This window comes from Carica papaya, chromosome 4 (genome assembly GCF_054855325.1).
Source record: "Carica papaya isolate Zhongbai chromosome 4, ASM5485532v1, whole genome shotgun sequence".
Classification (NCBI taxonomy): domain Eukaryota; kingdom Viridiplantae; phylum Streptophyta; class Magnoliopsida; order Brassicales; family Caricaceae; genus Carica; species Carica papaya.
The window spans coordinates 3,665,694-3,679,179 of NC_142312.1; the positions used below are offsets into that span (position 1 = coordinate 3,665,694).

General features: G+C 32.7%; 1 protein-coding gene across 5 annotated transcripts; it reads left to right on the forward strand.

The window, feature by feature from the left end:
- The first annotated feature begins 8,070 nt into the window (after positions 1-8,070).
- On the forward strand, positions 8,071-13,486 carry LOC110822490 (NAC domain-containing protein 37-like). Of its 5 annotated transcripts, XM_088217407.1 has the most exons (5): positions 8,071-8,283; positions 9,683-9,973; positions 10,240-10,416; positions 10,677-10,948; positions 12,552-13,486. In XM_088217407.1, the coding sequence occupies exons 3-5, from the start codon at positions 10,251-10,253 to the stop codon at positions 13,224-13,226; spliced, it is 1,113 nt and encodes a 370-aa protein (XP_088073533.1). In that variant the 5' UTR covers positions 8,071-8,283; positions 9,683-9,973; positions 10,240-10,250; the 3' UTR covers positions 13,227-13,486. The 5 variants fall into 5 exon arrangements, with proteins under 5 accessions (XP_088073533.1, XP_088073532.1, XP_088073531.1 ...); XM_088217406.1 differs by lacking the exon at positions 9,683-9,973 and having other exon boundaries at positions 10,096-10,416; XM_088217405.1 differs by lacking the exon at positions 9,683-9,973 and having other exon boundaries at positions 8,072-8,283.

Consider the following 13,486-nt stretch of genomic DNA (forward strand, 5'->3'; position numbering starts at 1 on the left):
GTAATTAGGGATGAATCTTTTGGCGCTTATACCAGACAAGGTACGGGGACAATCCGTTAATGATAAAATATAAAAAGATAGTTCACGCGTTGTGGGGACATCCCTATGGACTCCCATGGATACCAGTTGGCTAGAAAAAGAGAAATTTGTTGTTCCGACTAATTGCATATAAAATTATGATATGTATTATGTTATTGACTCTATAGGTTATTTTTGGAAATCTCGCTACGGTAAATATGTGGTAAATAATTTTATTTATGATAAATGAATTTACTTAAATTAAGAGTTCCATTAGTTGTTTTTATGAGTTCTACCATCTTTCATTTTTGTGTCTGTGAATACGTGATATTCTTACTGCGTTAGTTTAGTTTACTTTTTCATCAATCATTTTAGATAAATAGGATCAAGATTCAGAGCCCGATTCATAAGAGGGCTGCAAGTAGAACATTCTGTTTGTTTACTTTTAATTTATTTTTTTGGTTATTAGTTGTTCTTTTAGATGAATTATTCTCGTAAACCCTATTTGGTACTTTCAGTTATTGTGTAAGGAATGTAAACCTTAATTTATTATTTCGTTTTTGCACTAAATTTATAATTTATCACATTTGGAGTTTTCGGGCCGTTACAATTTCTGATCAAGAGGATCAAGATCCAGATTCTAATCAACAAGAGGGTTGTGACACTATCCATGTAACGGCCCCGAAAATTTGGAATGAAATATGTGTATTAAAAATGTCAAATGCGGAAGCGTAATAAAAATTTTGATTAACATCCCTTACACTAAAACCAAAAATGTGCTCAAATTATAAAAGAACAAACCGACTAAAAGAGAAACTCGGAAATAAAAACTATAAATATAACTACGGAGTCTTTAGGCGTCCCATTCGCCGTCTTCCTGCGGAACGGGCTCGGGAACAATGTCTTCCTGATCTGAAATGGTTAAATAAGAGAATGAGTTACATCAGCCCAGTAAAGATATCACACTATCTCACCGCCACGGAGGTAAAAGTGGGTAGAAAACACAAAAAGACCAATGGAGCATAGTTTATAACAAATTATTTTATCAATAATAAAATCTTTTACTGTCCACTTACCTCGGTGATATTCATAAAACAACATACAAAAGCAATAACATTATTATCATCATGAAATCATATGAACTGTATAACATAATACTTACCACGCCTTTGCATTTCAATCATTACACAACATATTTTCCTCATTTACCAGCCTACTAGTATCCATGGGGATCCATAGGGGTCCTGCTACCCGTGAACCCTTAACACTTGTAATCAGATTCCAGGGTCGTCCCCATACCCCGTCTGGTATGGGCGCCAAAACCATAAACCTCAATACCCCGTCCGGTATGAGGGTGAAACGGGCTGTCCCCATACCCCGTTTGGTATGGGCGCCAAAACCATAAACCTCAATACCCCGTCCGGTATGAGGGTGAAACGGGCTGTCCCCATACCCCGTCCGGTATAGGCGCCAAAACACATAAGGTCTCTATACCCCGTCCGGTATGAGAGACCACAATCCCAGTAGGGTTCCCTACGGACCCGGTCCGTCCACCATCTCCCAGGATATTTAGTCAGACTGACTACATTATCCAATTATCAATTTACGTAACATTTTATTCCTTTTTCCTTAGTCAGCATCATCAAATCATACACAAACAAGCAAACTAGTAATTTATGTCAAACAAGACAACACACAACATCGGGTTCTCAATCATTCAACCCATAATCAATAAAACAGTTATATATGCACACGAAACTATGAAATAAAAACATCAGACCTCATACTGCATTCAAAACTGTAAAATAGGACAAACAACAGCTGACCGACAAACACACCAGACTCGGGCTCCATTAGCGACCTTAAACAATTTCACACATCTATTGATTCATGAAATACTATTTTATCATTTATTGAACTTTAATACCATGATAGGAAATAGAGTGAGGGGTCCTTACTTGTTTCGGGGTCTGAATACGGCTCTACAGTGCACCTACAGGCTGTCCCTAATTTTTCCTGAATTTTTTTCGGGGAGCTGAAACGCACTACTAGTACCTACACGTGTCCCAAAAAATCCCAAATTAGACCTAGGGCCCCTTTCGACCAATATCGCAATTCCTACACGGCGGCTCCGCCGTGCTCCGGCGACAGCGCGGCCGCTTGCGGCGGCAATTCGCCTCGGGTTGGCCGTTTTTGGCCGTTTTCGGCCGAATTCGGCCACACTTGCATCGGTCCCTGCGATAGAACAACCCTAGGGCCCTCGGTGGGCCGAAAAATCTTGAAAAATCGAAACTTACCGGCGGCGGTGCTCTCGGGTGCGGCGGCTCCTCCAGTGTGAGTCGCATTTTAATGTTTGGCTCTGATCAACCTGTAGAGAAAAGAACGGTGATCACGGTGGTATAAAATTTGCATCAAAGGGAGGCCGGGAAGGGCCTCATCGGAGGCAAAAATCGAGGAGGGACGCGGCGGCGCCGCTGGGTTTCGGCTGAGTTTTCCGGCCGTTTGGCCGGTGGTTTGGCTCCAATTTGGCCATAGGCGGACTCAGCGTCGAAAAACGAGTAAGGGGGAGAAAAATTACCTCGATCGGCGGTCGGAAATTTCCCCAGTGCGGCGGCGGGTGGCGGCGGCCGGCTCCTCCGGCGACTGGTTCTTCTTCTCCGTCGAGCACTGGCGACTAGGGTTTCTTTGGTCAGGTGTGGGTGGGGGTATTTATACCCTTCGCCTTTTAATCTTGACCGTCCATCAAGATTGAATCTGGGTCGTTCGATCGCGATTTAATTGGGATTAAATCTGGGCCGTTCATCGCGATGAAATCTGGACCGTTCGTGCGCGTGAATCTGGGCTGTCCGTGCGCACGTTTGATCTGGGCTGTCCGTGCTCGCGGGAACGGATCTGGGCCGTCCGATTGCGCGCACGCGGATCGCCCCCGTGGCCCGTCCCCTGGTCAGCGTGTCCTTGCCACGCGGCGCGTCCTGGTTAGCCGGGACTGTTGACCGGGCAGCTGACGTGGCTGCTGACGTGGCTGATGACGTAGTGCTGACGTTGCACAACTTTTCTAAATTACGTTTTGACCCCCAGTTTCCGATTTTCTTTTCAAAAACACCTCCAGAATCCAAATTTTCATCCTTTTTTTCCAAAATCAATTTCAATTAAATCCAAATAATATTTTTACCAAATTTTATCATTATTATTATTATTATTATTATTATTATTATTATTAAATTAAACTAAATTAAATAAATCAATTAAAATTTCAATAATTACAAAATAAACTAAATAAAATAAATTAAAAATTAATAATAAAAAAAAAATTAATGGGTGTTACAATCCAGACTCCCTTAAAGTGCTAGTGAAAGTTGTTATAGGATGCTTAGTTATTCACTTTTCATTTTATTCCTTAATTTTCGTTTATCTTTTAAAATGAACATTTTCGTACCCCTATTGGGCATTTTAAATTATTATATTAGAAATATAAATCATGATTCTATTAATCGCTTTCGCATTTAATTTATAAATTTATTTTTATTTAAGTTCTTACATTTTATAATAAATTTGTTAAAATTTATATTATTTTAATCTATAGAGTTTTTATATATATTGATTATACATAACAAGAGAGTGATACCAATTTGGAGAAGGGTCCATGTCAACGAATGATTTAAATTAAGATACTAACAGGATCCGTTAGGATCTCCCTTTGCACATTACGCTAACTATTCTCCATTTCCAATCTCCATAACTCTGTTCTTATTTTTTAAAATAGATCTTTTCTATAAATTATCAGATTGAGATAATGACCGAAACTCATACATGTTTTTAGTTAATTTAACTTGTATGTTCAATAAACAACTCTATGAAAAATGTGTTTAGTCTTTTAAAAAAAAAAAAAAAAAGATAACCAATAAATAGACATTTGAGATGGTTATATTTCTCAAAATGCAGTTAAACAAATATTAATTAAAAATACTTTCAGTAAAAAATTATTTAGTATTTAATATAAATAATTATAAAAAATATTATCATCTTAAAAAAAATAAAAATTATGTGTTTGGTTTAAATGATTTTTTAAATTTTAAGTATAAATTTTTGATAAAAATTAAAATTAATTTTTTATAACCATATATTGTAATTTTTAATTTTAAATATATTTTGTATGTATTTATTATCTAATTTCGAAAAATAAAAAAATTAAGCCCCTCGGTTCAAAGTTCCAAACAAAAGAAATGATACGGTTAAAAAAATTATATTTTTTAAAAAAATCTCCTTTGAATTAAATATAATATTTTAATTTTCACTAAAAAAATAATTTGTTAACCTCACCGCCCCCCCCCCAGCTTCTGTGGTGGGTGGGGACCACAAGGAGGCGGGGTGTCTAATGAGTTCAATGATGCGGTCCGCCGCATGATTAGCGACCACGGCCGACCCACCACCGTCCTACGTGGACTCTGTCTGGCACATTCCATTCCCTACAAATTTACTACCCAACCTTCACCAATTTTACCACGTTAGTATTTACTTTTCCTTTTTCTTTTTTAATCTCTATATACTTTATTACTGCCTCCTTTGCTTTTGATCCCATGAATATCAATTTTAGATATTATTTTAGTAAAACAAATTCAATAGTATATGTAAATAATTAAATATACTTTGTGAATAAATTTAATTTTCTTATTAAGTTCATTATTAATAGCATTGGTTTTTTTTTTTCTCTTAAAGTGCATAGTTCATAATTGACATCTACCGGATCATTATAATGAGAACCTAGTTTTGATGTTTAATATTATTTTTATCTACATACTAAATCATTATAATGAGAATTAAATTCTAAATTTAACAATTCAAAATCGAGATGTATGTAACAAAATAGATGGGTAACTTATCGACCTATTCGAGACCATTTGAGATTATTAATTGGGTAAATCAACTTGTTTTTATTTATATCGAGCGTGCCCGACTATAGTTTAAATCAAACATAATAAATTAATAAATTAAGTTAAAATTAATTTTTATTGATATGACTAATAATAAAGTTATTATAAACTACTAATATAATAATAAAAATTATAAAATTTTATTTATTAAATATGATTTACAGGTTGACTATTGAATCAGATTATTTGTAAGCTAAATTATATATTTTTTAAAAAAATTTTAATTTAATACAATCTCTTCATCGTAAATTACATATTAGTTCGAACTGTTCAATTTTATACATATATACATCAATTAATCATATATATACAGTGAGATTACCAAAATTAAATATAAAATTCACATTTAGTTGATTTTTTTATCCATCACATATATAAAATATGTTTTTAAAAAATCTTTACGCAATTGTATAAAATTTAACATGTATATATCTCTACCATTTAAAATTGAAATATCGAAATTAAATTCAAATTCAAATCATTAACAATGAGCTCACTAATCAATTAAAACTTTTCCTACGATTATCTTTTTCCTTAAAGGGGGAAAAAAAAAGGTCCTATATATTCTCTATGAAATGCATTCACATGTTATATATACAAAAGTTGTTACTTACCAATATGAACTGTTTGTCATGCTTTGATTTGTTGTTTCCAAATAATAATAACGTGTCAAGGAAATAAAACAAAAAAGGAAACTAATTAGCAATCAAATAATTATTGGGTAAATGATCTCCCATCAAATAGGAAAGAAAAAAGACAAGCAATTCAACTCCAAATTTTGTAGCTATATGACACGTGCACCATGGCTTGATTCCAAAGATCTATTCATGATTTTTATGCATAAAAAGACGAACACAAATTTTCAAGTCACATACCCATGCGGGTTTCTGTCACATAACATAATGCAAATCAATTCCAATATTAGGCTCTCAATTTTTTGTTTGGTCCCAAATTATTATTAGTCTTTGTACTTCTTTTTAGTTCCTAATGAGAATTTGACATGTATGTTTTTTTTTTTTTTATATTATTAGTTAAATTTAGGTTATATCTATAAAAATATTTAAATTAAATTACTAAATTAGCCTTTTAAATTTGACACTTATTATAATTTGGTCATATAATTTACTATAAACTAAATAATAACAAATTTTAAATTTTAGAAACTAACTTAATAATTTTATCATAATATTTATTTAAAAAAATTGAGTATACAACCAACAACGTTTAAGTCATACATTGTATGATTTGATTTCAAGTTCAATCCTAAATTGCTGGAAAATATTAAAACAAAAAAAAAAAGGTTCGTGGGAAAAATTTTGACCATTTGGTTGAAAAATATTATCTCTAAAGTCAAAATAGACTTAGAAATTATTAATAATAATATTATCACAAAGATTAATAATATTAATCGCTTATGACAAGATTTAATAATATTAAATATTATTATAGGGTAATTGTTTAATAATGTCCTTTATATTATACCCAAAACTTTTTATAGAGGATAGATATAAGTACAAAATATAAATGCAGAGATAATTATGTGTATGATTTATCTTTGTCGACCTTATAAAATACAATATATACAAATACATCACACACATATTTTACAATGCCGACGTGGGATTCTTCATGTATACCTTTGGTCCATACAGTTCCACTACAAGTCTTAAAAAAATAAAAATAAAAATTGAAGACTACACATCTTCATTTAGAAATATCAATTCAAAGTATCTGTTACAATCACAAAGAAAATTAAAAAAAAAAAAGTGTTTGTAATTTATAATACAATTCTAAAAGAGTTTAGAATTTTAATTTTGTGTTCGAATTTCTAACCAATACAAAAATTAAATAGACAATTTTTATGAAACTATGTTGTTTATTTAAATTTTTTTTTTGGGAATGTATATTTCTTTTATAAGATTGGTCTTTTGAGTTTTTACAAAGAATAATATTATACGTGAATTATATATACTAGATATATGTATATATACACATCAATTTGAAGATAATTTTTATTCACTCTTTAGTCATTATAAATTTATGCATACCCATTACCTAGTATGACTAAATACATATATATTAAATAATGTAATTCATAATCAGTCAAAATAAAAATAGTTGAGGAGTTAAATAATTTTCAAAATTATTAAATTCCAATTTAATTTAAATAATTAGTTTTATTTGCAAAAGAAAAAAAAAAAAAACAAACCAAAGATCCCGAGATCCAGTTGAAAGTGGAAGTGGGGGCAGCTAATCAAAGGCTGGCCAAACGATAGATTTATTTCTCCATCTCCCTGGCCTTGTTTATCTTCTACGTAAAGATCAATTCCACCCACCAACCGATGGATGCCACGTGGCTTAGTTTCCCAATAGTACGCTTCCGGCTTCCTTCTCCGGAATACTTGTCGAGAAATCATTTGAGGGCCGTAAATGGAGCATGAATTTACCAAAGCACCACTGAAAGCGACGCACGACATAACCCATGTGGTGATGTTAACGTGCACTGTCAGTCAGAATGTCATCGCTTACTGTGGTGTGTTAAAAAGATAGTAGGACTCTAAGAGGGCTTTCTTGTAAATTCACCTAGAAGCGAATACAGTGATAAGCCATGTGAGCCGTGAGCCGTGAGCCGTGACCCTCGACATGCCGGCGTGAAGTCTTGGGCGAGGCTAATTTGGCGGCAATACGTGGCGCAAGGCTGATGCAAACCGAGCGGCACCGTTTTGCTCGTTTAACATGTGGTCCTCTGTTTGTGGGCCGCGCCTGTCTGATGAGCAAGCCATTGTCAACTTAGTACATATGAATTTATAAAGGACTAACATTATTTATTAAAAAATTTCATTTATTGACAAAAAAAAATTAGAGGACTATGTGTCTATATATATATATATGCTGTGAAGATAAGTTAAAATAGAGAAATATGAAATTAGAAAGTTAAAATAATAAAGAAATACGAAAAAGAAAAACTTATAAAAAAGTAAAATAAAAAAAAATTAAAGAAAAAGAGAGAGAGAGAGAGAGAGAGAGTGTTTAAACGGGGAAGACGAGTGACGTAAGCAACTGGGGACAGCCATCAACCATGCGCAATCGAGCGGTCCACCCTTCTCCTTTTATATTCCCTGCCATCTCTCTCTCTATCTCTTTGTGTCTATTCTTTAATTCTTCTGATCACTCGTTCTTTTTTTCCTCTTATAATTAAACCTAGCTATATCTATCTCCTTCTTCCTTTTTCTTCTTCTTCACCACCTTTCTCTTTTGTCTTCTTCTTCTTCATTTCTCCTTGTCTCAAACAAGTAAAAAACATACTCTAAACAGTAGTCTGATCAGTACCCGGGTAAGACTTTTGCATGAACAACTATTTTATAATACATACATATCTATGTTCCATATATATGCTTCTCTCTTTCATTAAGTGATGGTTCTTCTCCTTGATTCAAATCGGACTTAATCAAGGTGGTGCTCAAGGAGACATCACAGAGGTTTATCACTAATTTTTCTCTTAATCAAGGTAGTGGTCGAGAAGACATCACAGAGGGTTATTACTAATTTTTCTTTACGTGTACGTGCACTTTCTGTCGAGTTTTTAACTATAACATAAATGTCCTTGGGGTCACCTCTGATCTCTTTCTCTTGAAGACGGATATAGATATACATACATATATATGTATATCAATCAAAGTCATATTTGCTTTTGCTTAGTCCAAGAAGCCAGTACGTGAACGAAGACGGAGATTTGGTGAAACGGTTTCTTGTAGAGTTTTTGTTTCTGTGTCTATTTCACAAATTCTTCTCTTCTTCTCCACATATATATATATATAGATATATTTACAAACAGTGTTTATATATATATATCTATTTCTTTTTCTAGAGGGCAAATAAGGTGAGTAAGTCCCTAGGCTTAATAGAACAAGCTTACCCAATATTCTCTGTCGCCGTCTCATCCAGCCCTAGCCATGTCTTCCTGTCTTCTATCAGTCTGGAAATTACGGAAGACAAAAACAGCTTCCACGAAAAATCAACCCTAGCTACCGAATATAGTTATTATTCTATGAGTTTAGGGTCATTTTTCCTTATTCTTTATTTTTCTTTAGTCAGTCAGCATGAATTAATTTCTCGAGAGAAGTTCGCATGAAAAATGAAAATGGTGCGGTATTAAATATATCTATATATATAGTTCAAATAGCATTACGTTTTTTCTCAATAGAATTGATAGGACTCAGGCAGTCTCAAATAAAGCGTAGTTATGATCAGATGTGCCATGGAAATTCTCGACAAAGAGACAAAAGGGTCAGAGTCCGTTTAAGCAATGAGAAACAGACTACGGTACAAAGGGCCTCAAGAGTAGTCATCCTATTTTTCATCTTTTTCTTTTTGTTTTTGTTTTCTGCATTTTCTCTTTTTTGCAGGCTTGAATTTGATACAATGAAAAACGGTGTCCCACTTTTTGTTTTCTATTTCTTTTTGCTCTGTTTAATTAGCTTTTGTCTTTCGATGAAACGCGTGCTAATTTTTTGTGATAACGTCATCCACCTTTACACATTTAGAATTTCTATTTTGAAATTAAATTTTTTTAAAATTATATTTATTTCTTTATCATTTTTAGTTCAAGTTTTTTTTACTAATTAAACTTATGGGTAGTTCATTTTTTATTTATTAGATAAGATGTTAGTTTATTTTATATTTAATTAACATTTAATTAATGTGTTTATATATAATATATGTATATTGTACAGGGACCCCGTTCTTGATGCATCATTTCCACCATTTACCCACGCAAGACAACATCATTAGCACAAACCTCTAGTTGTCCGTTTCATGAGTTCTGCACAAAAAAACAGAACCTAACTCTTATAAGCTTCTCTCTTTGTTTTTCTCAAACCAAACTCTCATGATCTTTCTTTTTTCCCTCTCTTTATATGTTTTTTAAAGCATTGATAAATATATGCTGTTGTGCGTGCGTGCGTGTGTGTGTGTGTAAATATATACACGCGCTTATTAAATTTCTTTCAGGGCCAAATATATTGGTGAGTAGTGCTTGTGTCCATAGTTGCTGATCACCAAATGAGCTGATGATTATGCCTTATAATACTTGTCATCTTTTAACTCGAGCCTTCATGATCTCTCTTCTCCTACTCTTTCATTTCAGGAATTCTTGCTTCATCATTCTTTCTTAGTTGATCCCTATTCCCATAGCTATACATCCTATAAAATACATATATAAGACATTAGGTATGATGATAAAGAAGAAGATGATGATGAAGAATTAATAGTGGTGGTGAATTTGATGCAGCGGGATCAGCTATGATGGAGTCAATGGAGTGTTGTGTCCCACCTGGGTTCCGGTTCCATCCGACGGACGAGGAGCTTGTAGGGTATTACTTGAGAAAGAAAGTCGCATCGCAGAAGATCGATCTTGACGTTATCAGAGACATTGATCTTTACAGAATCGAACCATGGGATCTCCAAGGTATTCGTACATACCGTATATATATATATACACACATACACATACATATGTATCATCATCTTCTTCCAGTGTTTCAACGTAGAAACTGGTTATCCCATCAACTATTTTCTTAGGGTTTCTGCAGCATATATAATGTTACATGTTAAACAGCGTTTGTTAGTGCATGTTAACTTTTCCTCTCTCTCTTTCTATATATATATACACACACACACACATGAAAACGAATTAAGATCTGAATATATGTACCGGGTGATGAGCAGAGAGATGCAGGATCGGGTATGAAGAGCAAAACGAGTGGTACTTTTTCAGCCACAAGGACAAGAAGTATCCGACAGGGACGAGGACTAACAGAGCGACAATGGCGGGATTCTGGAAGGCGACCGGAAGAGACAAGGCCGTGTATGATAAGTCTAAACTTATTGGGATGAGAAAAACACTTGTCTTCTACAAAGGAAGAGCCCCAAATGGCCAGAAAACAGATTGGATCATGCATGAGTACAGACTTGAATCAGATGAGAATGGACCTCCACAGGCAAGCATTTACATTTACATATACATGTTATCATCTTCTTCATGTGTTAGTCCAACTATTTTCTTTCTTTAATTCATTTACAAGCTAACACTGATTACAGTAGAACCTCGATATCAACTAGTATACCAACTAATTTCTCTACATTTACTAATCTTTCTTTAGCTATATAATAACTATTTTCAACTTTTTTTTTTTTATGACAGTGAGTTTGGATTGTAGATCATACATTCTCTTTATCACTCTTAGGAGGTTATATTACGTATATCATTATTAAAAAAGTTGTGTTATCACAAACATGTAAATGACTACCTAATTAATGGAATATTTAAATTTCTAATAAACTAATTCTTACATTTAGTGTTACAAAAATATAATTAAATATTCAGTAACATAATTAAGCCAAACATTCTATAAATGTCATTGTTTTATTTCAAAGTATCCATAATTTTTAAAAATATTCAAAACTAACTAATTAGAATACAAAATTTTCAAATTTATTTTTATTTCTGGAGCATATTATTCATATTAGAGTTTCTTTGGATTTTAATTATTTCTTGGAGCTTGAATACATACATACATATATATATATAGTTTGTTTGGGTTTCTTTGTTTTTTTTTTAGAGCTTCAAGTTTTAAGTTTAATTAGGGTTTTTGGTTTATAACAGATACACTATTTAATAAAGAGTGCCTTACAGAATTTTTTTCCTAAGAAAGGCACTTTTAGGGAAAAGTAAGTCTAATTTAACTCTATAGTCTAGATTCTATAGGTTTAATTGAATATCAACAGAGGAATTTCTTCACTTTTGCTTTTTAAACATGTAAATATATATATATGTCTTATATGTGTATTTCTTTCAACCCATTAATCACCATACATTGTTCTCTAGAAAGAAGACAGCATGCAGCTTCCACCATCTCTCTTGAGTCAAAAAAGTTGAATAGCAATATTTCTAAAGCATGTATATGAATACATACTTTCTCTTTCTGATTGATCTTTTTCTAGCTAGCATGGGCTTTGGTCTCTCACTATTCAGTTTTCCAAAACAAAACTAATCCTATTCTCCATACCACCTTTAGCTTATATAATATATAACATATCCAATTAACCCTCTTTAACATCTTTTTCTTCTTAAAAAAATATTCATCTTTATGAAGCAAAAAAGAAAAACATGTAAAAGCCTAGTAAAATTTAAATCATTATGTTTCTCCTAAAAGACAATTTCCTTTTTCGAACACTTAATCTAAAGATCGTAAACCACTCAACTTCAATTGACCAATTAGTTGGTATAAAAGAATTGATTTGAACGTTGGGTTTAGAATTTGATATTCTTAAGACTAGATTGCCAACTTTTTTCTCACTAATTCTTTAATTGTGACATTGTTTATGTTCTTTTAACTAAAAAGTAATTGAAAAAACTTAGTTTTAGTATACAAAAGTTAACTAAAAGATGCTTTGGATCAATAAAAAAAGATTAATTTATTATTACTTCTTTTCTTCCTCTTTTCAAGATTGTTGAATGTATAAATGTATATACTTATACATATAAAAGTAGTTCTCATTTATCTAACAAATGAAGATGGGTTTCATTTTCTTTTCTGACAGGAGGAAGGATGGGTAGTTTGTAGAGCATTTAAAAAGAGAACCAACAATGGGCAAAATAAGAACATTGAAGGATGGGATTCAAGTTATTTCTATGACGAACCAAGTGGAATCAGTTCTGTTCTTGACCCAGTTGATTATATTTCAAGAAAATCCCAGAGATTTTTAGCTCAAAACTTAATGTGCAAGCAGGAGAGTTTAGAAGCTGATAACCTAAACTTCATTAACTCTGATCAATTCGTACAGCTTCCTCAACTAGAAAGCCCTTCTCTGCCACTGATAAAAAGGTCAAACTCTATATCTTTAAGCTCAATTGAGAATAACAGCAACAATAATGGGAACAGTAACAGTAAAGAATATCAAGGAGATCAACAACAAATTAATAGAGGATGCAACAACAACAATAGTAGCAATAACAAGACAAAACAAGTCACTGATTGGAGAGCTCTTGACAAGTTTGTTGCTTCACAATTAAGCCAAGAAGACCAATATGATCATGGAGGACACAATCATGGAGCCTCATCGTCGAACTTTGGAATTGATAATATAAGTATTTCAAGCAGTGAGATGGATTTGTTGTTATTGCAGAGTAGAAGAGAAGAAGAGAATAAGCTAAATGGATTCTTGAATATTTCAAGCTCAGACTGCGATATTGGAATATGTGTATTTGAGAAATGATGATGATGATGATGGAAGATCTATTGGTAGTATTATATGAATATTCGATGGATAATGGATCGAACATATATATAATATTCTTGTAAAAAAATATGGTTGTGAATGAGTGAAAAATTCTCTCTCTGAATTCAACAATTCATATCGATTCTAATTATTCGATGGAGAAAAAGATTATGCAAGAGAAGAATAAATTAGAAAAAAATAGGAATAGCAGAAATGATACTCTCAATATAAAGTATTAATTTTATTATTATTTTTAA

Bases quoted from the DNA above. Each gene is read 5' to 3' on its own strand.
- LOC110822490 (XM_088217407.1), top strand. From the start codon at position 10,251: ATGATGGAGTCAATGGAGTGTTGTGTCCCACCTGGGTTCCGGTTCCAT. The intron at 10,417-10,676 runs GTATTCGTACAT...GGTGATGAGCAG, and splicing joins CGAACCATGGGATCTCCAAG to AGAGATGCAGGATCGGGTAT. The intron at 10,949-12,551 runs GCAAGCATTTAC...CTTTTCTGACAG, and splicing joins ATGAGAATGGACCTCCACAG to GAGGAAGGATGGGTAGTTTG.